This window comes from Panulirus ornatus, chromosome 68, assembly GCF_036320965.1.
Source record: "Panulirus ornatus isolate Po-2019 chromosome 68, ASM3632096v1, whole genome shotgun sequence".
Taxonomy (NCBI): Eukaryota; Metazoa; Arthropoda; class Malacostraca; order Decapoda; family Palinuridae; genus Panulirus; species Panulirus ornatus.
Window position 1 is genome coordinate 23,071,725 of NC_092291.1, and position 24,910 is coordinate 23,096,634.

A 24,910-nucleotide genomic window follows, 5' to 3' on the forward strand; every position below is an offset into this window, starting at 1 on the left:
AGCATTTTGAGCGCTTTCTTGTAATTCATATACACACCCAAAGATTCATCAGGTCTGTAGCCTCTCAGATTTGGCAATAATGTAATGATCCTCTGTTACCTACACGGGTACCTAGTTTCAATTCCATTTTCTGTAGATATTATTCCATCTTCCCTCGGGTGCCATTGAGCTTCTCCAGTGCCATCTTCATCATTTTGATTTTATGTGGGTGACTGTAGTTGTGTCGTTAGCCGTCTGACTCCACCACGATATCCATCCCTTACAATTTTGTGTGTCATTACTGCATTAGACAAACTACTCCTCGCTTCGCTAAGTAATGCCAGATGCCATATATGACGCACTCATGACCCGATGTGGACCACCTGCTCTAGATTAGACTCTTCACTAAAAGCTCCTCCGTTCCAACACAGTGAAGTAGCTCCTCCTATCAACGCAAGCTTGTTACAAAAACATCATTCCCAGAATCAGATTTCTAAATTCTTAATCTGACCTCCAGTTGCAATGACTATAGCTGTCAGTGTCTACACACTTCATCTGTCATCAGCCAACACTGGACCCTCTCTTCCATTCTCTCGACCTACTGATTTCAGATATAGTCCCTTTCTTGTCCTTATCCTTGTATCCATATTTTGTCCTCTTGAGACATAACCTCAAGACTTTTCTTCATCTTTTCTGACTGCACTACACGACCTCCGTTATCTCTTGAAAGCAATTTTTGCTTCCTCAGACTTCCTCGATCTTATGCAAATGTTGTGTGCCATATTCAGGAGGGAATTTTAACCCTGAGCTAGTCTTGATTGTAAGCTCTCTTTACTACATCAGTTTTTATGTGCAGGTAAAAAGCGTATCATATCAAAACTAAGTATACCCAGAGCACATCATGAGTGTGTGTCGCGTTGAATGTTTTGACTTCTCGAAATGGAGTTGAGACTTCATAAGAATTACCCATGTCTCGTAGAATCTTGTCATATACTAAATAATGCTTTTGCTCTACCATATGGTTCATGGGTAAGGAGCTAATTCATATCAAGTAAGGTATGATTAGTTAGATAACTCCTTTTAAGATCTTTGTAAATAGCATAAGATCTTGTATCACTAGATTAGCTAGATCCAGTTACCTTTGTATGAGCATCTAAAACAGATCAATTTAATGTTAGTCATCCTTATGAAAAAAGTATCTTGATTATTCACGAAATACCTTATGCTTACTCATGGAACGAAGTATAGCAGGAAAAAATCAGTCAGTTGTGTTCATTTATGAGCTGACGTTCACTCAATAGATGGCGTTAAAGATGTACTAAAGAGGGTAACTAGCAACGTTCATCTGTAGAGGAATATAGTGATTGTACGTGAGGGTTTCTTCTCTTCGGTAACACACACACTAGCCATGACAGTGACACTGCAGAGCAGCCGCTAGAAACACCGAGTGAGTCACGAGTGACCACGAAGCGGCGTCTCCTCCTCACATCGATCTTCTGAATATTCGCACACTACAGGTAAATCATCGCTCTTCACTCTACGAATATTCTCGCGAACTTAAGAATATCTATCGATTTACTTTATCATTCTATTACAACGGGTGAGCTTAGCTTCCCAAAGTTTGAGTCGAAGTATTGACAGAGTGGTGTGTATGTGGTCATCATAAAAGTCTTGCTGGTACCGGAGAGAATTTTAGGAACGGGAGACTTGAAGCTCCCCCTGCCAGTATTTCCCAATCGTTTCCTAGTACGGTTAGCTTCATTGCAATCGTCAAGCTGGGTATATAGTTAGATCTTTCTTGCTTTCGGTGGAAGTCTTCGGAAAAGACGAACTAGTCGTGGGTGATTTCAATCCAGGAATACGGAGTCTAGTTCATCCATCTGTATTTTCGCTGGGCATTAGTTATCAGAAAGTTTCTGTGTGTATGATGTTGGCTGATGTTTCGGAAACTGGGGAAATACCTTCCCTTAAGAAACTCTGGAGTTCATGTTCTTGATTGAACTCTGAAACTGTGCATGACGGCAGTATGCTCAACCTGTCCCCTGTATCCAGGTGGTACCCCACTTGGTCTTCGCTGTCGTATGTTTGAGCGTGTGGTATGTGGGATTTTGCACTGTCTCATGCATTGAGGACGTTTCTTCTGAGTTTAACCATTAACTGACGAATCTTGTTTATAGACTGACGTAAAGTTTTAGACGTATGGTTAAAGAAAAAGCAGATGTTATTGTATCACTTCTGTTGTACGTAGCAGCATGTGAAAAGCTACATGTCATCTCAGACGTGTTTTTTGCATATCTTGAAATAGGTTATATTTGCAGCCTGGTCAAGACCGCCACTATTGCCGACTACAACATTGAATTACTGTCTTAATGCTCGAGTGACAATCCGCTTGTTAGATACTTCCGTTATAGAAAGATTTAACTCAGTTGCTTCGTTTAAGAATACGTAAGCTTTGAAGTAAAAGAAAAAAAACACTTTAAATGCAGAATTCATTATCATCCTCAAAGTAGCCTCTGTGTATTTGTGAAAGAAAAACTAGAAACGGTTTGTCAGCCATAGTGGTTTAGATGAACAGTGAACCATCAAAGCTTCGTCTAGACCGTAGGTATAATCCGTATAGACTTAAAAGTCTATATCTGTTCAGAACAGTGGCGAGCTACGTGAATCAGTTGATATCAAACTTTGATCTGAAACACACGACGTAAGTACCATATTGCTTTAGTACAACGCTGAGCCATAAGGGAGAGAATACGTAGGAAAACTTGTTCCAGATGATACTATGAATCATATGAAGGTAGCATTATTTTGTCTCAGAGCAGCATCGACCCACTCGAACCAGCTGCTGTGAAAACCTTGACTCGGGTCATGATTCGAACCAGATGAATAATCGATGGCGCCAGTTTTACTAAGGCTTGTTGGGTTTTGTTCATCATACTCAAACATTTTACCATTTGGTCTTAATGATTTAAGTATGAAAAGGGCAAGGAGGAAGCACATACTTATACTTTTAAAAGTGATTGAAAACAAGATTGCAAGTTTCAAAAGACAAGAAGCTTAACCACATGAACACGACTGTATGACACTTAAATACGACTGCACAGCCTTTGGTTATAATGGCCTGTCCCTTCACGTGACCTTTATATGTCACGTCAAAGGTCAGACCATCCTTTCCAAGTAATCACACTGTCGTGCTCATGTATCTCAACCTTCGTGGTCAGTGGGCTACGCAGAAACTTGAGGGTAATGTGTAAACACAGAACTCTGTATCCTTCACTTGCTGATATAACTTGGATGAAACTATCAGCATCTTCAAAGTGGTACTAAATCACATCGGTTTTCTTCCGAGGAAAAATATTCGGTAAAAGGCTTGTGGTTATCTCGTCTGGCGGCCGAAAAAAGGGTACGCAAACCAGTAGATCCACGCCACTATCACTGCGTTATGTTCCCGTATTGCAAACTGGATGATCAAAGTTTTGTTATGAGTGTATGACTGATGTAAAGAGCCTTAGAGACTGACCAGGACTGACCAGAATGTCAGCTTCTTGACACCATTGTATCAGTCGTCAGAGACCAGTTCATACGAAATGATTACATTGTTATGGAAGGCCAAGTGAAAAGGCTCTAAGAGCTCTTAGTTTTGGGGAGTCCTAAAGTTTTTAGTCATTGAGAGTCGCGCGTAGTGGATCTGGTGGCTACTAGAGTTTCTTACAGAGGGAAGGGGGGATCCACGTATGCCTCGTTAAGACTGGTAGTACTACAGTATATTCCTACACCGTGCAAATGTATCTTACCTTAGGAGTTTGAGTATCTGGTGTGGAGCGGTTCTAATCTTACGAGTAGTTGGAGTCGCCAGTTTTATGGGTTTCGAATGTCTGCCATTGATACATGGATTAGCAAAAACAGTTTTTTAGTTTTGTCTACATCTCGCTGCACTTTACCATTGTGACAAGTATTTTTAGTTACGTTTATCCTAGAATTGGTATTAGAAAATGGTTCCTTATTATGATCAGGAAATGTTTACATGTGCTGGTTATTGAGGCGTCCTAGAATTGCTAGGCTTGAAGAGTTTCTGAACTGAATTGCATTAGCTGGTCGCAGATAGGAACACACCTCTTGTTTTTTAGTATTTTTTTTAGAGAGTTCGGCACTTCACTATTCTTCATTCCACTGTCATTGAGATCGAAAGAGCATTGGATGTAAGTGGAATCCTTAGTTCATTTGTTTCTTTTGGATAGCCTCTTGTGGCGCTTGAATTTGAGGGGGGATCTGCTATCATTTTCAGCTAATCTTTAGATACTCATTGTTGTTGTTAAATCTGGCACGAACTGCAAATCATCTTTGTAAACAAGACACTCCAAGATGAAATTAGATTTATGACTACTTTCTTCTGTTTCAGGAGAGAACCATTCGTAGATAAATTCATTCATTTACTGGCTGATAATCATTTAAGTATGGCTGAAACGAGTATGAGTATGGATTCCCTGGACGCCAGCCTCCTCTACCTCAAGATCGGCGACAATACCCTAGAGAACCTCGCCATCTCCCTCATGAAATCCACAGGTAGGGCTGTTGTAGGTGAACGGTACAATGACTTAAATTGTTTCCCCGTAACCGACAGGAATCGATGGGGTGGTAGCGACGGAGGGGAGGCTGACCAAGGCCCCACACTCATGTTTAGAAGTATGGTAGTGGGATAAGTAGGGATACGTCATTCCACACGTAGAAAGTAAGTATTGCGGGAAAAAGGCTGTCCACCACATCTTTAGATACCTTGTGTATGTATAGAGCCAGATAAGCTGCTTCCCCAAGCTCTTGATACAAAGCAAAGATGTTTGTACTACAGATAATCATTGCCAACTCCAGTATCTCGTGGCCTTCATCTTCTTCCTTAAACGATCCTTTACAACTATTAATATTCAGTGAGATATTGACTTGGTAAAATGTATCCTCTTTTCGGTAATAGGATCTTCCCCAAGGAGTGTAATTCTAAGCTCATTTGTAGTGTGCGAGAAGGAAGTTTTACACACGTGGGTCCTCATCTCTTGTGTGTGTGTGTGTGTGACACAACTTCTGTCTGACCGTCCGTATTGCCAGGGGATGACGGTGTTGACTCTGGGTGCGACAGGAGTGTTGGAGGGGCTGCAAACTCACCCCTCGACCTCTCCAGGAAGTCGTCCCCAGATCACGAGACAGAAGGCGATCCTTATCAACATACCTTCAAGAATACGCGTCCAGAGAACAATAATAACATCAACAACAACAATAACAACAACAAGACAAACATAAGTGACAACAATCACAATGACGTCAACAAGGTATGCTTACAGAGGTTGTGATGTGTCAGGTGTGTACAGGAGTGTCCACGCAAGGGCCATATATGTAGTGAGAGTGTGTATGGCTTAGTCTTAAACGCCCGGATAAGGTGTTCTAAGATTTTCGATTGGTAGTAATTATATGGTCCTGATGGCCTTAATGACCCATGCAGTCGATAGGCATAAACCTATACAATAAACTACCCAAGTAGTGTCAATGTGTACCGCAGAGGTGTCTGGTTTCAGTGCAATGTAGCAGAGATGATAGTATATATATATATATATATATATATATATATATATATATATATATATATATATATATATATATATATGTTTTTGTTTTTTTTTTTTTTGCTTTGTCGCTGTCTCCCGCGTTTGCGAGGTAGCGCAAGGAAACAGACGAAAGAAATGGCCCAACCCACCCCCATACACATGTATATACATACATCCACACACGCAACTATACATACCTACACAGCTTTCCATGGTTTACCCCAGACGCTTCACATGCCCTGATTCAATCCACTGACAGCACGTCAACCCCGGTATACCACATCGCTCCAATTCACTCTATTCCTTGCCCTCCTTTCACCCTCCTGCATGTTCAGGCCCCGATCACACAAAATCTTTTTCACTCCATCTTTCCACCTCCAATTTGGTCTCCCTCTTCTCCTCGTTCCCTCCACCTCCGACACATATATCCTCTTGGTCAATCTTTCCTCACTCATTCTCTCCATGTGACCAAACCATTTCAAAACACCCTCTTCTGCTCTCTCAACCACGCTCTTTTTATTTCCACACATCTCTCTTACCCTTACGTTACTTACTCGATCAAACCACCTCACACCACACATTGTCCTCAAACATCTCATTTCCAGCACATCCATCCTCCTGCGCACAACTCTATCCATAGCCCACGCCTCGCAACCATACAACATTGTTGGAACCACTATTCCTTCAAACATACCCATTTTTGCTTTCCGAGATAATGTTCTCGACTTCCACTCATTCTTCAAGGCTCCCAGAATTTTCGCCCCCTCCCCCACCCTATGATCCACTTCCGCTTCCATGGTTCCATCCGCTGCCAGATCCACTCCCAGATATCTAAAACACTTCACTTCCTCCAGTTTTTCTCCATTCAAACTCACCTCCCAATTGAATTGACCCTCAACCCTACTGTACCTAATAACCTTGCTCTTATTCACATTTACTCTTAACTTTCTTCTTTCACACACTTTACCAAACTCAGTCACCAGCTTCTGCAGTTTCTCACATGAATCAGCCACCAGCGCTGTATCATCAGCGAACAACAACTGACTCACTTCCCAAGCTCTCTCATCCCCAACAGACTTCATACTTGCCCCTCTTTCCAAAACTCTTGCATTTACCTCCCTAACAACCCCATCCATAAACAAATTAAACAACCATGGAGACATCACACACCCCTGCCGCAAACCTACATTCACTGAGAACCAATCACTTTCCTCTCTTCCTACACGTACACATGCCTTACATCCTCGATAAAAACTTTTCACGGCTTCTAACAACTTGCCTCCCACACCATATATTCTTAATACCTTCCACAGAGCATCTCTATCAACTCTATCATATATATATATATATATATATATATATATATATATATATATATATATATATATATATATATATATATATATCTTTCTTTCTTTCTTTTAAACTATTCGCCATTTCCCGCGTTAGCGAGGTAGCATTAAGAACAGAGGACTGGGCCTTTGAGGGAATACCCTCACCTGGCCCAATTCTCTGTTCCTTCTTATATATATTTATATATATATATTTCTTATATATATATTTCTTTTTCTTTTTGCTTTGTCGCTGTCTCCGCGTTTGCGAGGTAGCGCAAGGAAACAGACGAAGGAAGTGGCCCAACCCACCCCCATACACATGTATATAAATACGTCCACACACGCAAATATACATACCTACAGAGCTTTCCATGGTTTACCCCAGGCGCCCCACATGCCCTGATTCAACCCACCGACAGCAGGTCAACCCCGGTATACCACATCGATCCAATTCACTCTATTCCTTGCCCTCCTTTCACCCTCCTGCATGTTCTGGCCCCGATCACTCAAAATCTTTTTCACTCCATCTTTCCACCTCCAATTTGGTCTCCCACTTCTCGTTCCCTCCACCTCCGACACATATATCCTCTTGGTCAATCTTTCCTCACTCATTCTCTCCATGTGCCCAAACCATTTCAAAACACCCTCTTCTGCTCTCTCAACCACGCTCTTTTTATTTCCACACATCTCTCTTACCCTTACATTACTTACTCGATCAAACCACCTCACACCACAGATTATCCTCAAACATCTCATTTCCAGCACATCCATCCTCCTGCGCACAACTCTATCCATAGCCCACGCCTCGCAGCCATACAACATTGTTGGAACCACTATTCCTTCAAACATACCCATTTTTGCTTTCCGGGATAATGCTCTCGACTTCCACACATTCTTCAAGGCTCCCAGAATTTTCGCCCCCTCCCCCACCCCATGATTCACTTCCGCTTCCATGGCTCCATCCGCTGCCAGATCCACTCCTAGATATCTAAAACACTTTACTTCCTCCAGTTTTTCTCCATTCAAACTTACCTCCCAATTGACTTGACCCTCAACCCTACTGTACCTAATAACCTTGCTCTTATTCACATTTACTCTCAACTTTCTTCTTTCACACACTACCAAACTCAGTCACCAGCTTCTGCAGTTTCTCACATGAATCAGCGACCAGAGCTGTATCATCAGCGAACAACTGACTCACTTCCCAAGCTCTCTCATCCCCAACAGACTTCATACTTGCCCCTCTTTCCAAAACTCTTGCATTCACCTCCCTAACAACCCCATCCATAAACAAATTAAACAACCATGGAGACATCACACACCCCTGCCGCAAACCTACATCCACTGAGAACCAATCACTTTCCTCTCTTCCTACACGTACACGTATATATATATATATATATATATATATATATATATATATATATATATATATATATATATATATATATATATATATATAAGTGAGCTTGGGAAGGAGACTTGTGTGAGGAAGTACCAGGAGAGACTGAGTACAGAATGGAAAAAGGTGAGAACAATGGAAGTAAGGGGATTGGGGGAGGAATGGGATGTATTTAGGGAATCAGTGATGGATTGCGCAAAAGATGCTTGTGGCATGAGAAGAGTGGGAGGTGGGTTGATTAGAAAGGGTAGTGAGTGGTGGGATGAAGAAGTAAGAGTATTAGTGAAAGAGAAGAGAGAGGCATTTGGACGATTTTTGCAGGGAAAAAATGCAATTGAGTGGGAGACGTATAAAAGAAAGAGACAGGAGGTCAAGAGAAAGGTGCAAGAGGTGAAAAAAGGGCAAATGAGAGTTGGGGAGAGAGAGTATCATTAAATTTTAGGGAGAATTAAAAGATGTTCTGGAAGGAGGTAAATAAAGTGCGTAAGACAAGGGAGCAAATGGGAACTTCAGTGAAGGGCGCAAATGGGGAGGTGATAACAAGTAGTGGTGATATGAGAAGGAGATGGAGTGAGTATTTTGAAGGTTTGTTGAATGTGCTTGATGATAGAGTGGCAGATATAGGGTGTTTTGGTCGAGGTGGTGTGCAAAGTGCGAGGGTTAGGGAAAATGAGTTGGTAAACAGAGAAGAGGTAGTAAAAAGCTTTGCGGAAGATGAAAGCCGGCAAGGCAGCGGGTTTCGATGGTATTGCAGTGGAATTTATTAAAAAAGGGGGTGACTGTATTGTTGACTGGTTGGTAAGGTTATTTAATGTATGTATGACTCATGGTGAGGTGCCTGAGGATTGGCGGAATGCGTGCATAGTGCCATTGTACAAAGGCAAAGGGGATAAGAGTGAGTGCTCAAATTACAGAGGTATAAGTTTGTTGAGTATTCCTGGCAATTTATATGGGAGGGTATTGATTGAGAGGGTGAAGGCATGTACAGAGCATCAGATTGGGGAAGAGCAGTGTGGTTTCAGAGGTGGTAGAGGATGTGTGGATCAGGTGTTTGCTTTGAAGAATGTATGTGAGAAATACTTAGAAAAGCAAATGGATTTGTATGTAGCATTTATGGATCTGGAGAAGGCATATGATAGAGTTGATAGAGATGCTCTGTGGAAGGTATTAAGAATATATGGTGTGGGAGGCAAGTTGTTAGAAGCAGTGAAAAGTTTTTATCGAGGATGTAAGGCATGTGTACGTGTAGGAAGAGAGGAAAGTGATTGGTTCTCAGTGAATATAGGTCTGCGGCAGGGGTGTGTGATGTCTCCATGGTTGTTTAATTTGTTTATGGATGGGGTGGTTAGGGAGGTGAATGCAAGAGTTTTGGAAAGAGGGGCAAGTATGAAGTCTGTTGGGGATGAGAGAGCTTGGGAAGTGAGTCAGTTGTTGTTCGCTGATGATACAGCGCTGGTGGCTGATTCATGTGAGAAACTGCAAAAGCTGGTGACTGAGTTTGGTAAAGTGTGTGAAAGAAGAAAGTTAAGAGTAAATGTGAATAAGAGCAAGGTTATTAGGTACAGTAGGGTTGAGGGTCAATTCAATTGGGAGGTAAGTTTGAATGGAGAAAAACTGGAGGAAGTGAAGTGTTTTAGATATCTGGGAGTGGATCTGGCAGCGGATGGAACCATGGAAGCGGAAGTGGATCATAGGGTGGGGGAGGGGGTGAAAATTCTGGGAGCCTTGAAGAATGTGTGGAAGTCGAGAACATTATCTCGGAAAGCAAAAATAGGTATGTTTGAAGGAATAGTGGTTCCAACAATGTTGTATGGTTGCGAGGCGTGGGCTATGGATAGAGTTGTGCGCAGGAGGATGGATGTGCTGGAAATGAGATGTTTGAGGACAATGTGTGGTGTGAGGTGGTTTGATCGAGTAAGTAACGTAAGGGTAAGAGAGATGTGTGGAAATAAAAAGAGCGTGGTTGAGAGAGCAGAAGAGGGTGTTTTGAAATGGTTTGGTCACATGGAGAGAATGAGTGAGGAAAGATTGACCAAGAGGTTATATGTGTCGGAGGTGGAGGGAACGAGGATAAGAGGGAGACCAAATTGGAGGTGGAAAGATGGAGTGAAAAAGATTTTGTGTGATCGGGGCCTGAACATGCAGGAGGGTGAAAGGAGGGCAAAGAATAGAGTGAATTGGAGCGATGTGGTATACCGGGGTTGACGTGCTGTCAGTGGATTGAATCAAGGCATGTGTATGGGGGTGGGTTGGGCCATTTCTTTCGTCTGTTTCCTTGCGCTACCTCGCAAACGCGGGAGACAGCGACAAAGCAAAAAAGATATATATATATATATATATATATATATATATATATATATATATATATATATATATATATATATATATATATATATATATATATATATATATATATATATATATATATGGCCAAAGTGCAGATGTGATCGAAGTGATAGTGAAGCAGTTGTGGCCAAGGTGTCGGTGTAGTAAAGTCAGAGATGATATTGGTGCAGCTACGTCAGAGTTAGCAGGTGACAAGCAGATACCAACCAGGGACGAGCTACCGCCAAGATGGCAGCGGGCGCACTGAACCTCCTTTGCAGCAGCTGTCGACTTTCCCTCTCTTGCTCATATTGCTCTATATTTTTTTGCCTCGTATACATGGGGATTGCTGGAACTCGGTCCACAAACACATTTTTTTTCCATCTCTCACAATAAGTGAGGGCAGGCAATTTTCACAACTGTCCTTAATCCCTGGGGACAGATGTGTAAGAAAACTATCCATGCATCTCCTACGTGTCGTGAGAGGCGACGAATAGGGGCAGGAGTGGGGAAGTGGAGAGCCTCCTCCACTTGCACTATCGCTCTCCAAAAACAGGAACGAAAGAAGGAATCGAGCGAGGATATATACGCAAGGGCTGAGTGAGGTGGTGTGTCTGTGTGAATATAACCAGGATGAGAATAAGGAGACAGGTGTTATGTTTCATGAGAGGACCTTAGGTATTCTGGATCTGAATGGTGAAGGGAAGCGTTCCTGGTGTAAATTTTAAGCTTAACATGAAGGCTAAAACATTACGTACCTAAGCTTGTTGCAGACGTGGCCAATACATTGTACCCACTTACATTGCACATATGCCTAATGCACTATTCAAATTTGTTTCTGATACGCTCAGTGCATAGTTCGACTCGCGTTGTGCTCAATATATTGCTTAAATCCAAGTTGCTGATGTGTTCAGTGTACTGTTCCCACTTGTGTTGTAGATGTGTTCGATGCATTTTTCACATATCTTTGGCTGATGTCTCCACTCATGTTGCAGATGTGGTCGGCGTCCATGCAGGATCTGAGCCACACAGTGGAGAGGACCCTGGCTACGGGTGGGGGTGTGAGCGAAGACTGGCGCACCCCAGACCTTTCGTACATGGGTGTGACGCCCTCTCTGGGGGAAATGCTGCTACAGCACGGAGAGTTCCCAGCCTCTCCAGCCTTCACACCCATGCCAAGGTCAGTCAGGCCAGCTGCTGATTGCAGCGTACACACACATGATATGCTTTCAGATAACATTTCGTATCTAAAGATGATCCGATGGTCTTAACTGAGGAGGGAGGGAAATGTTGAGAAGAAATGCTCACACTGCCCTTCACACCTAGGAACCTCCTTTAAGTAGGTTATGCCCTGAGAAGAATTTGAGGTAAATTGACCTGTGCCACAAGCTTCCTCTTTCCCCATGTATGTTATCAATATTTGCTGATTTGGTGAGGTTAAGAGTCAAGCCGAGATAGCACACACACCTTATCTCTCTGACTCACCACTGGAGCCAGAGGGTGGGAATGAACCGTAGCCCTTTCACAACATCCACTCGTTCAGACTTGATACCACTATGATCCATAGAACAGCTTGTTTGAATAATACCTGTGCCTTACACTGAGTTGACATCCGGGAATAACCAGCGTAACTAGGATATGAGATAAGTTTACAGACGAAAGAACCTAATACAAACGTTCATAATGTTTATTGGTGGACGAATGTATGAATGAACAGATGGATACCCAAATATATAATCTGAATATGTTTGTGCATCCATAGAGTCTTTACATAATGACCCTATCACTATCAAGAATCACTAACCTGATCCAAACTTTATAAGGTTAAGCCATAAAGGAAATGCTGTGGGAAATGCTCACCCTTAGCCTGTGAGTGACTGTCAAAGCAAATTTTACGGTTCTGTTCAGTCGAGATGGAGTGAAAAGGTGATGCTACACATCCAACGAATTTCCAGGATAAACAAGAGAAGGTCAGCATGAATCTGTTAACACGGGTCATAGAGCTAACATGTACTACGTCTCAAAGAGGATAAAAACCTCTGGACTTAGCGAAGCATGACTGATGAAGTTAATTGTTACTAACATGCAAATTGGACCTGAGCTAAGCTTGTAGAACGTTTTATTGTATAGAATATAACTTTTATATTTTTTCTGCTTCTCTTTCTGAAACAGAATGATTTCTTAATAGGATACCAAGTAACAATAATACGCCTTGTTGGATTTTGCGCTTGGCAAGTAGAGAGTCATAGTAACTTTCTCGCATCAGATGAACCACACAGTATCAGAAGTGATGATGTGCATCTCTTCCTGAAAACAGGGGAAAGAAAACTAGTGTGATATACAGCTACAATTTCTTGCATAAGATCTCACGTTAGTCTTCTCAGTCAGCGTGTTGCAAGTTTAGGGAGTGGAGGTGATGCTCCTCACCCGTAGCATGTGGCACTTTGTCCCTCCGCAGGTACCGGAGCACGCCCCTCGAGATGGATGCTGGCATCTATGGCGATTCATCTTCGATGGGGTCTCGCCACAACGACGCTTTCGCAGCCTCCGTCACCTCGTCCCTGGGCCACCAACAGCACCCTTTCGCTCAGGTGCGCTGTGGTCCACACTCCCTCGTATATGATTCCCATTGCTTTCAAAATGACATTGTCTTAGAGCAGAATAATCATATCTAATAAAGATGTAAAGGTTTTGTGATAAGCTTAAGTATCCCCAGCTTATGTTGTAAGCTCTTTGTAAAATACCAGATCGATGTAACTTGCATGAAGACCAAAAGTAAACACTCAATATTACAGTCCCTTACTTTCAGTTAATTTAACTTGATTCTTCCTGCATCTCGGTGCTGAACGGTCTAAGCTAAGAGTCCTCAGATTTAGCTTGGAGGGCACTAAAGTCTCAATGATCTTCCAGCAAATATCATATGAGTAGTATGTGCCACTATCTTTCTGTGTACCTCTCATCAGAGAGAGATGGATCAACATCTAATCTTTTTCTTCCTTATGATTGAACCACCCGAACCACACCCAGGGTGTGGGGGAGCTGACATATGGCATGTGTGGTGGCGGGAACAAGAAGTGGGGGCCCTTCAGCAAGTCACTCATGATGACAACCCCCGAGAACCTCTTCACTGACAACACGCCAAAGTTCAGCCTCGGTCAGCATCAGGTGAGGTAACTAGGACTATTAACTGGTGACATAGGTAAAGGCATTCATAACTGTAGGAGATTTCAGTCGGTATCCGTATTGTCACCACAAGCGTTCGAGACCAGATACTAGCAGCAGCACTGTAGCATTCGATCTCATAGCTCAGCAGTTTCCCTTGAATTAGCTAGACTGAGCTGCAGTTGATATGGGATGGGAGATACTTGTGTACAACGCTGTTCGTTACTCTTACGATGGCCGTACAACAGCTGTGCATCATCCTCAGTACATGTTTACAAGGATTGTAATGCAAAGATCATTGTTGTCTACATAGAAAAGGATTAATAATAAACGAGTGCATCTAAAGGGACAAGTGGCAAGCGATTCAGCAATGATGTTGCGCATGGGTGTGTAATGCGCGTCTGAGTTCTTTATAGTACTGAAAGCCACGAACGCATTTCCTCTGATATGATTCGGCAGAAATAGGTAAAACACAAACGTTCATTACCTTCATTATATCGGGATAAGATATTTGCTGTTCGTTATTGCATCTCTCTACCTGACTTTTGCCTGTCTCAATCTTTAGAACTAAGTGTTGATAATATTCGTATCGTCTTATGCATCCAAAGGTTGGAATAGTTGGAGATGATGTTTACAGGTACAATTATGGGTCGAGAAGTGGTAGGAAGTTGTATACAGAGCACCTCAAAGGGACTGCAGTGTATCGGGGCTGTCGCTAGTGTGTGTGTCTAGTCTTGCCATGAAACTTGAGAGGGAAGCAGAGCCAGAGTTGCTAGAGCCCTTTATCACCCATCAGCACTCGCCGTGTGTTTCACTCCAGGTTGATATATGCTTTGCATTAGTTTGCTTGGGCCATCATCCTAGATGGAAATCATACGAGTGTGGAAGTATCGTGGGCATCCCACCCTGTCAGACCTCAATAGGCTGTAGAACAAATCATCAATGTTGACATCACGATAATCCCTTAACGTAAGTATATAAAGTACTGAGTACTTCTGCTGATAATCTGATGCTTTGTCTCAGCTCAGTGAGAAGTTATCATGGTGACATTATTTATATCCAGCAACCAACCTTTGGCCAGTGATGTACCTCCCGTATACGTTCCGTGTATTCAGTATCATATCCTTCCCGCTCCTGATGATAACCAGTAACGCATCCTTTCAGTCCCTTACAGTCATTGATATACCCTCCTCGTGACTCCCTATTTACCGATTATGTATTCCCTCTTCTTGTAATTCCAGGTTGTCATTAATACATTTTCTTGATCCTCAGCCGTCGCTTGATTTTTCCTCCTCCTTCCCTCCTCCAAATCGCCAGCAAAAGTTACATCCTCATCGTCTCCTCTCCAACAGGGGTCTCCTGCGTCGCTGCAATCAGGAATATCGTGGCGTGTGGGTGATGGTGAGGCGGCATGGACGTCGCTGTCATCGTGCTGCTACTCCTCCTCGTCCAGGAGCTCTGGCGCCTCGCTCTCCGGCAAACATTACAATACCCCGGTTGAGGCTAGCAACAACTGCTCACACCCTCAGTTTAGCGACCCTCAGTACAAAACAGCAAGGTTAGTCATCTTAGCCTTTCCTGTTACTTTATCATTCAGTTATGGGATGTCGTTCGGTTATATGTCATATGTTATATGCTTGTCCTTTTCCTTTTTTATTTGTCCTCACGATGTCTCCCATATTCTTTCCTGACGTGGTCACAACATCCACGAACGTTTGTACAACTTTGTTGTGCATTGCTTACTCTTGAGTTGGGAACATCATACATTTATATATCCCACTGATACCTCTGTTGTCGTTGGTAGATCTTCAGTTCATCATACCCTGTGTCTTTCCTTTGAGTTTGATCAAATTGCCCTTAAGGTAACCCATTTCCATGAGAGATGCTACGATGTAGTCACATTCTCCCTTCGGGAACTCTGGCCTACATACTCTCAGGGCTTCTAAAGCCAATCTGTTAACTACCCCAGACCTTGTCCTGTTGCCAATGCTGATAGACATTAGCAAAGTCGTCCTTAGTAATGGGTTTGCTTTATACTGAGTAACTTGGTCCTTCGTTGGCTTCCTTCATATATGGCAAACTGTAGTCTGTCATGTAGACTGTTGAGATATTGCAAGATGCCAAGTAAACCATTCTTTTTAGACGTGAGACACTAACAAGTCTTCACTGTATATGAGCCATGTCGTTTCCTTGTTCAAGATTAACTTATACTGGTCCTTCGGCTAACGAGAGGAAAGTCATAAGTTATAAGTGAGGAGCTCCTGGCCCATCAAGTGTGCTGCTGGCACTCGTCCTCAGTGAATGTGAAGAACCTAAACATGAGTTTTCCTTGGTCAGGAGAATGTTGTCATCATCTCTGCCCTCTTTAAAGCACTAGAACAACTCTTGAGTCTTCACTTTAAACGCTCAGATACTACCTGAACAATCCTTTTCACTACAGATTTTACTCATTGGGTTATCCCACTGTACATTTTGATATATTCGTGTGATGGCGTCTTAAATAGATTATGATTACATTACGGATGTTCTCGTTTTCTAAACTTCAAACACCTCACAGGTCAGCTCCGCCATATGGACGGTACCAAGAGTGGTCGGACGCGAGGTCCTCCCAGCTACCTCACAACTCCACCATAAGTGCCACCGCAGCTCCCCACAACTCCTACGCCTTTCCTTACGCCCCTCACCAACCACAAGGCAGTCGCTACATGCAGGTCACGGGTGAGGTAGGTCATCGCTTGGCACAGGCAGGGAGGGTGTTATCTTCATAACCATAGTACTGTATGCATTAAGGCCATTCATAATGGCAGTAGCTACTATGATTCATATTTTGTTAAGTTTAAAAACATGAAATTTCTGCCTCTTCATGATACTCTTCAGCATCAGGAAGCTTTATCTATCACAAGTATCATAAAGTTGACTTCACCACTCGCGGTTCACTGATGAGGAGGAAGGTTAATGTCTTTTGGTAGATGCTTGAGACGGTAAATTTACCAGTGTGACCAGGTATAAGCTTTAAATCATTTGAACAAGCTTGGCTTTATTTTCAAACAAGTGGTAGAGAGACACTTTTGATCATTTGATCAAGCTTGGTTTATTCTTGAACATATGGTAGACACAAACAGTTAATTATTTGATCAAACTTGGCTTTATTAGTGAACATGTGGTAGACATAAGCTTTTAAAAATGTGATCAAGCTTGGATTTGTTCTTGTACATATGCTAGACATAAACTTATAATCATTTGATCAAGCTTGGCTTTATTCTTTGTCACAAATTAAACATAAGCTTTTATCTGAACAAACTTTACATCATCCTTGACCATATAGAATAAGGCGTATGCCGTTACCATATGACATAAAACATTCTATTGTATCATATTCATTAGTTCCTAAGCTAGCTCCTCCTCCTGTAGGAGAAGTCAGGAGGCGGCGCCCCAGAGAAGGTGTCCCCAAGAAAGGCGCTCATCCAGGACGTGGTACTGAGGGAGTCCATCACAGCCTTCCGTTCACACCCGCTCTTCCCTTTACTCAAGGACCTCGCCGTCGCCGACAACTACTTCGATAAGGCCTCCTTCAGTGTTGGTCGGTAGATCTTGGTCGTGGGTTGTGCGTGAGCGACTCATCCTATGATGCAGGACCTAATGTTGTTGCAAGGGTGACTGGTGGTTAACATCCTGGCTGTACGGGTGACTGGTAGATTACTGTAGTGATTCGACTGGTGGTTAACATCCTGGCTGTACGGGTGACTGGTAGATTACTGTAGTGATTCATAACTGGTAGATTATTATAGTTCTAGTTCTGCTAGAGTATGGTAGATCTCCGCGTTCTGGTTGTGCTAGTGAATGGTAGATTGTTTGGTTTTACTTTAGACTGGTTTATTATAATTCTGGTTGAACTGGAGACAGGTAGATATTATGTCTGACTTTACGAGAGACTGATAGACTAGAGGTAAGGCTGTGCCTGGTGACTGATAGAATTGAGAATGAGATGACTGAAGGATGGATGTAACTGGATTATTGGTGACTGGCAGAGTGTATAGGTTGTCCTGCTGGATGGTGATTTGTCATGTGTGGTTAGATGATTATTCCTTTCGGTTGTCTAAGTCAGTAGTACATCTTTCTCTTAGTTCAGCTGGTGAGAGACCATTTAGTCTTTTCTCCATATTATATGCAATTAGTGAATCATGGTTGTGGCTACACCAGTAATTAGTAGTTTAATGTGTTTGCATTGGTGATTGGTAGAGTTCCTGGTGTACTGCTGATTGGTGAACTAATCAGTTGGTTTTACAGGTTAATCTTAGCATCAGATATAATTTTGGTCGGAGGATTAATCATGGTCGCGCTCTTGATTTCTAGATTTTATGAAAAGAGATTGATTACTGGTCATTCTAATACCTCAAGTTTCCTTCATAATACAAGTATAATAATACATTGATAGTAACGATTGTTTTATTGTTTTATCGAGAACACTACACCTAAATATTTCTTTTGTCTCGACTTATTGTTTTGAGTTTCTCTTGTGAAGAGAACTGCTCTTCAATCACAAACAAATGACTATCAGCGAATCCAGGTGGATGTGACTTACAGATGATGTGTGTTCTCCTCAGCCCCGTTGCTCGCCTTCTTACCGACGTCTACGGAGGAGCTGGTGTGTCTGTATAGACGGAGGAACCCGGAGGTCGGCCACGCCACGGCCATCACCCACACTCCTGCTGTCGATGCCGTCATAATGGACGCCATTGTGTATGCCCACACCTCTCTCTTAGGTCAGTCGTTCATTTACAAGGGAACTGTTATCAGTGTACGGTTATCAATCCTACTGTGGCACGGTTATCAGTCCTCCTCCTATAGCATCTAGGCGCTATGGGACTGTTATCATGTCCGTAATATTTGGAGTATATTAAAAAAAGCAGGGCCGGATGTAAATATCGAAAAAAAAAATCTAGTGATTGCACACACTGTCTTTCCCTGGTTTAACTCGTGATCTGAATAAAGGTGTTAGAATACCTAAACCGCCATTTCCAACCCACCATTCTGGATTGAAGGCTTGTATCCGGTAAGGTAAGGCCAGGGAAAAATGACCGTTTTACTTGAGATGTAAACTCTTGTGGGTGAAGCCCGGTAACACCTATCATCTGCAGATGAAAACATGTGTAGATTTTAGACAGATGTAGAAAAAAAAAAAAGATAATTGAAGATCAGCTAAAAGGGGTCCCATAGCTTGGAGCGAGTGATGTTTGAGGTACACATTGCATAGTCTTTACTGAAATGTCCGTATTTGATATTGAAACTCTCTCTCTCTCTTCGCAGTTCGACTCATTGTTTATGAGTATCGAACCTCTCACCACCAGATTGAAGTCGTCAGGTAACTCGGTCATTCTCATTTTTCTGAGATTCTACTGAAAATAATCCTCACTCTAACGGCCTTGTCTGTAGCCCCCATGTGTGACCCCCACAGGTAAGGTAACATCCCACGCGGCGAAGTTGACAGCGTCGGTGGAGTCTGAAGTGGCGGAGATGGATGCCCTTGTGGACGAGATGTGCCACAAGTACATGGGAGCGGTTCGTTCCTCCACCCCACTCCACATCCTCCATGCTCTAGGGACGGAATTTCCCGATCTCTCGGGTAATTGTTGTTTTCTTTTTGTTTTGGAAATGGAAATCTGAGTAGTATTGCTTTATTTCATACAAATCTGCCTGTATTATACCCCGTATCTCTAAAATGGAGGCCATGGAAAGAAACATGGCAAAGATTTCATTCGTAAATCAGTGGTCAAATGTATAATGACGTTGTTTGATAGAAGATATCTTCTGTTAGACAGCATTTTCAGTTACTCTAGGTCCCCCTTCTGAAAGGGTCCCGGTGTTGCCCAAGACACTTTTTTTTCCCCAGGGGCTCCTACAGCTTCATGGGTAACCTACACTGTGGCAAGGACACGATGGACTCCTTTGAACAGAAAAGTTCTCTGACGAGACGATACTCTATTCGACAGCCTCGCCAAAGGTGACTTAAAAATCGTGGTGTAATCTCGAAATGGCGGAATCCGGTATTAGCATATAAATAGTAAGTAATAAATGGGTAAGAGAGACATGTAGTAAAAAAGAGTAAGGTTTAGAGAGCTGAAGAGGGTGTGTTGAAATGTTTTGGACATATGGAGAGAATGAGTGAGGAAAGGTTGACAAAGAGGATGTATGTGTCAGAAGCGGAGGGAACAAGGTGAAGCAGGAGACTAAATTGGAGGTGGAAAGGAGTGAAAAAGATTTTGAGTGATCGGGGCCTGAACATGCAGGAGGGTGAAAGGCGTGCACGGGATAGGGTGAAATGGAACAATGTAGCATGTAGGGGTCGACATGCCGTCACTGAACTGAACCAGGGCATGTGAAGCGGTAGCGGTAAACCATGGAGAGGTGTGTGGTCCATGGATGTCGAAAGAGTTGTGGTTTCTGGGCATTGCACATGACAGCTAGAGAATGTACGTGAGGGAATGCGGCCTGTCTTTGCCTATTTCAAGCGCTACCTCGATAACGCGGGAAATAACAATGAACTATAAATCGGGAGAGAATGTATCGACTAAACGAAAGACAATCACGTCAAGGAACCTTACTCCAAAGGAGCTGATTATTCACTTGATCCTGACTGACGTGCAGCCTTGAAGTTGCAGGGGCCTTAAGTAAGGTATTCTGGGTTTGTATATTTACTTACTTCTCATACATCCCGTAAGCTACAACCACCACATGGTCACCCTAAACTTCTACAAAATCCACTCTTTCTAGACCATCATCATCTCGCACAGACTGAGGCCATCACCACCTTTTATTACACGACTCTTTTGGTTACTGCAGATGCTAATGGCAACGACAAGGAGACCGTGAAGGATCCTCAGCAGCAGTTTGAGTGTTTCATGGCCCCCTTCTCTCCTATTCCTCCCTCGTTCGACGCCTCCAGGACCTCCCCCGACTCCACAGCCAGTGCTCCAGACTCGAACAAGAAGAGCCGATTCCATGGGAGAGAGGCGAGTTGACCAACAGCATCCAAAACATTGCGTTATCAACAACCCATACTGAAGATGCGACTGTGAAAGGTCAGGGTGTCTGTAGGGAGACAAGGGCCCTAGTGATCCCCTCAGTCTCGTCAGGGGAGCGCCAACAACCCTTTTCCCACTCGTGACTAAATGCAGCTACGTTCAGGTCCCTCCAGTCATTCATGGGTCGTTCCTAATGAAGAGAAAAATAGCGACATAGTGAGGAAATTGCCAGATGGGGGCGATGGCTAACCACTATATGCAGTTGCCAATAATTCGCCCATTTCCTTAGCTGTATTGAAACTGATAGCTGCTGAGTGATATATTTCGGGAAAATATTACGCTATATTATCACAGTGTTAAGTTGGATGGTTGTAACTTCAATACAGGAGGTTTGAAGAGGAAATTAGTGGGGGTTGAGCGATTGCATTCTGTAGTTCAGGGTGTGGTGGCCAGGTAGGGAGGGAATGCTAAGGGAAGGTGTAGTAACCAGGGAAGGAGGAAGTGGTGGTGGAGGTGAGGGAAGGCGTGGTAGCCAGGGAGGGAGGATGCGGTGGCCAAGGAGTGAGTGAGGGTGGTGGGGAAGAGTGTGTTAGCCATGGAGTGAAGGAGTGGTGAGGGATGGTGTGGTAGCCGTCTGCAGGAACGAGCAAACGAGGGCTGGGAAGGCCTGAGTTTGCTAACAAATTTATACGGAATTTAGGCAAGGAATTTGGGTAAGGGAACAAAGATCGTGTTCAGTTTTACAGGAAGACTAAAAGTTTTGTTCTGTACAGATTTCATGACTTATAAAAGTAACTGACCCAATGCATTGTTCTCTATCTAGACTGAGGTAATTATTCACTTTCCAAACTTCTTAGATGATTGCGACAGAAGTTCTTTTAAGAAATCACTTAAGAAAAAATAGCACTACCTAGTGAACACAGAGGCAACTTCTTGAACATAGTTCTTTACATTCACGGAAAGAACATGAAGTTTTGATCTCTGATCATGCTAAAAAAATATACACTATTGTTCCCATTAACTCTTAATTTATGGCCATGAAATCCATCCCCGATGATAGAAGGCGAGTCACATGAACGTAAACATCAGTGTGTGTGTGTGTTCCAGGTGACGGACGTGTTGACAGCGTGGCTGACTGAGCACAGAGAACACCCGTATCCTGATGACGACGATAAGCTGCTCCTCATGCAGCGCACGGGGCTCACGGCCCAGCAGGTCACACAGTGGTTCACCAACGCTCGTCGCCGCATCCTGCCTAAGCTCAAGGCAGATGCAGTCAAGGAGTAGAGAGGCTGAGTAACTGAAAAAAAAAAAGGAGAAAGGGATTCATATAATCCATATAGTTTAAGCAGAGTCATTGAGACATTCTGGGTGATAAAAGTGTAAAAAGAAGAGTATGCTTAGATAATGAATTAAAGTGGTGGATAAAGTCTTGTGTTTAGTAGTTATTTAGAAAGTGAGATTCTTGGTTTAATTGCCATAGAAAGTAGCTAGCACTTTAAAGAAAAGGGAGCAGCACGGCATCATCTCCTCCCCTCTCCCAAAAAGAAAAAAACATGTGCCACATTAGGCACAAGTGCTTACGTGTCCCCATGGCAAAAGAAATTCAAAATCTAAAAAGATCAATGAAATAATTTTCAATAATGCCAAAACACTTCAAGATATAAAGTAGCGAAATATCAAGAGATACAGGAAACACATCCATGTAATATGATTGACACTGTAATCTACGAAAACACTTCATGAATTACGTTGAGAAGCCAAAGTATTCATCAGCCAAATAGAATTTCCGATGTAGGCCAATGGTCAGAAGATTCGCAGTCGTTCTATAACTCACAGCAAAAGTTCAGAATTAGTCCACGAAGATCACAAGAAGATGCACGACCTCATAGCTTGTTGCTGAACCGGATGAAGTTTGCGACGATATGACCCTTGAGCATGTGGGTAGAACCCATGATTGCAATACCCTGGCCTTTGCCCTGATCTTAGAAAGGTGAAGGGAAAGGACACACGAACGTCATTTGCGAGGATCGCATCAACGTCATCAAGGATCGTGATGAAAAATGTCCAGCCAAAATATGGTATAGGATCCAAGACCATTTAGCTACAGGGAGGACACGGAGGTTTTGATACCGATACTAAATCGTCAAGGATTTAGTCAAAGGAAGGAGGAGATGGCTTTCAGTTAGTGAAAACGTATACTTACGATATATGGTCTAACTTGTTGAGGATTTGCCAAGGGCACGTATTTGTCTGTAGCCAGTATGAAGCTTCGAATTATGATGAAATAGTTCAGTATAGACATCTGCCAAGCTACATACATGCGGCATCCGCTGGAGCAGTCTTTGGTGGCGCCCCTCGAAAAATTCTAAAAAAGAAATAAAGGAAAAAATCAATTTATATAAATATGGGGAAATCGGTAGCTGAAAAGTGCATAATAAGTGTCGTGTCAGTTTTACTAATGAATAGATATTCTCGATTCAGAATGTATGATTCACAGGAATTAGTCTTTATATTTCAGTAGAAATGGAAGACGCCACAGTAACTGATGTGAATCTCCTATCTCTAAATATTTTGCTATTCCTATGATCCTTGGCACAATAACACGTGCTGTAAGCTTTCTGTAAGATCAGAGGTGATACAGTAGTTTGTATGAAACAATATATGAAATTGTCTTATCCTAAACTGATCGTTTTATACTAATAAATTGAGTTATTTGAGCGATAGTGTTTATTTATCATTAGTTACTCATTCTCTTTTGGTCGGGATCTTTCACGGTGAGATTAACCTCCTCAAATGAAGAGGAAAAGAGGTAAGGAGTAGGTGCACTGTGGAATACTAGTGTGTAAAACACACTAACAAGAGTTATGTCTTGCTTCAGCCTCCATGGTTCCATTCGCTTCCAAGTCCACTCCTAGATATCAAAAACACTTCACTTCCTCCAATTTTTCTCCATGTAAGCTTGCATCCCAAACTAACTTGTCCCTCAACCCTGCTGAACCAAATAACCTTGCTCTTATTCACATTTACTCCAACCTTTTTCCTTTCATACACTTTAACCAACTCAGTCACCAAATTCTGCAGTTTCTCTCTAATCAGCCACCAGCGCTGTGTCATCGGTGATTAACAACTGACTCGTTTCCTAGTCCCTTCATCCCCAAGAGAATGCATACTCACCCCTCTCCAAAAATTTTGTAATTACTTCCCTAACCACCCCATCCATAAACAGATTAAACAACCATTCTTCTCTCTTCCTACTCTTTACATATATAGTCTTACAAACTCGATAAAGACTTCTCTGCTTCTAGCAGCTCACCTCCAACACCATATATTCTTAAGACCTTCCACAAAGCATTTGTTTCAACCCTATCATATGCCCTCTCCAGATCCATAAATGCCACATACAAATCCATCTTTTTCTAAGTATTTCTCACATTCTTCAAAGCAAACACCTGATCCACACATCCTCTACCACTTCTAAAACCACACTGCTCCTCCCTGATCTGGCGCTCTGTACATTCCTTCATACTGTCAATCAGTACCCTCCCATACAATATTCCAGGTATACTCTACAGACTGATGCTTCTGTGGTTCGAACACTCGCCTTTATTCCCTTTGTACAACGGCACTATACATGCATTCAGCCAATCCTCAAGCACCTCACCATGATCCATCTCCTCAACGAATGGTCGAGGACAGCATTCAGTCTCCTTAATGAAAGGTAAAGGACAGTGCTCCATCACCTCAGTGAATGGTAGAGGTCGATATTCCACCAACAGATAAAAGGAAAGTAGTATTTCCATCCCCTCGTCAACTAGATGGAAGAAAATGCTCCTTTAAATCATCGAGATAAGGGACAGTGCTCCATCCCATCATAAAAAGATGGACAGTCGTCTAACTCATCATCACAAGATGGGGAGCGGTTCTCTTTCCCATTAAGCAAGATGGAATCCAGTTCTCTTTTCCATTAAGAAACACTGAGGACAGCTCTCTCTCCCATCAAGCAAGATGAGGTCCAATTCTCTTTCCTATCACGCAAGATGCATGGCAGTTCTCTTGCCCATCACGCAAGGTGGAGGGTAGTACACTCTCCCATCA

General features: G+C 42.7%; 1 protein-coding gene and 1 long non-coding RNA gene across 2 annotated transcripts; one reads left to right on the forward strand and one right to left on the reverse strand.

Moving 5' to 3' along the window:
- Positions 1-1,375: 1,375 nt before the first annotated feature.
- LOC139747230 (uncharacterized) lies at positions 1,376-23,533 on the forward strand. The gene is made up of 13 exons (XM_071659271.1): positions 1,376-1,496; positions 4,376-4,539; positions 5,074-5,294; positions 11,624-11,808; positions 13,087-13,219; positions 13,656-13,793; positions 15,143-15,348; positions 16,348-16,513; positions 17,202-17,370; positions 18,395-18,553; positions 19,246-19,413; positions 20,631-20,800; positions 21,920-23,533. The coding sequence occupies exons 2-13, from the start codon at positions 4,431-4,433 to the stop codon at positions 22,097-22,099; spliced, it is 2,004 nt and encodes a 667-aa protein (XP_071515372.1). The 5' UTR covers positions 1,376-1,496; positions 4,376-4,430; the 3' UTR covers positions 22,100-23,533.
- On the reverse strand, positions 21,521-23,706 carry LOC139747232 (uncharacterized). Its single transcript, XR_011712356.1, has 2 exons — positions 23,019-23,706; positions 21,521-22,112 (listed from the first exon to the last, which is right to left on the reverse strand). It is a non-coding gene; the product is annotated as an uncharacterized lncRNA (long non-coding RNA).
- Between the last annotated feature and the right edge of the window lie 1,204 nt (positions 23,707-24,910).

Excerpts from the sequence above, each read along its gene's own strand:
- LOC139747230 (XM_071659271.1), top strand. The coding sequence starts at position 4,431 with ATGGCTGAAACGAGTATGAGTATGGATTCCCTGGACGCCAGCCTCCTC. Across the intron at positions 19,414-20,630 it reads GGAATTTCCCGATCTCTCGG|ATGCTAATGGCAACGACAAG; the intron begins GTAATTGTTGTT and ends TGGTTACTGCAG. Across the intron at positions 20,801-21,919 it reads GCCGATTCCATGGGAGAGAG|GTGACGGACGTGTTGACAGC; the intron begins GCGAGTTGACCA and ends TGTGTGTTCCAG.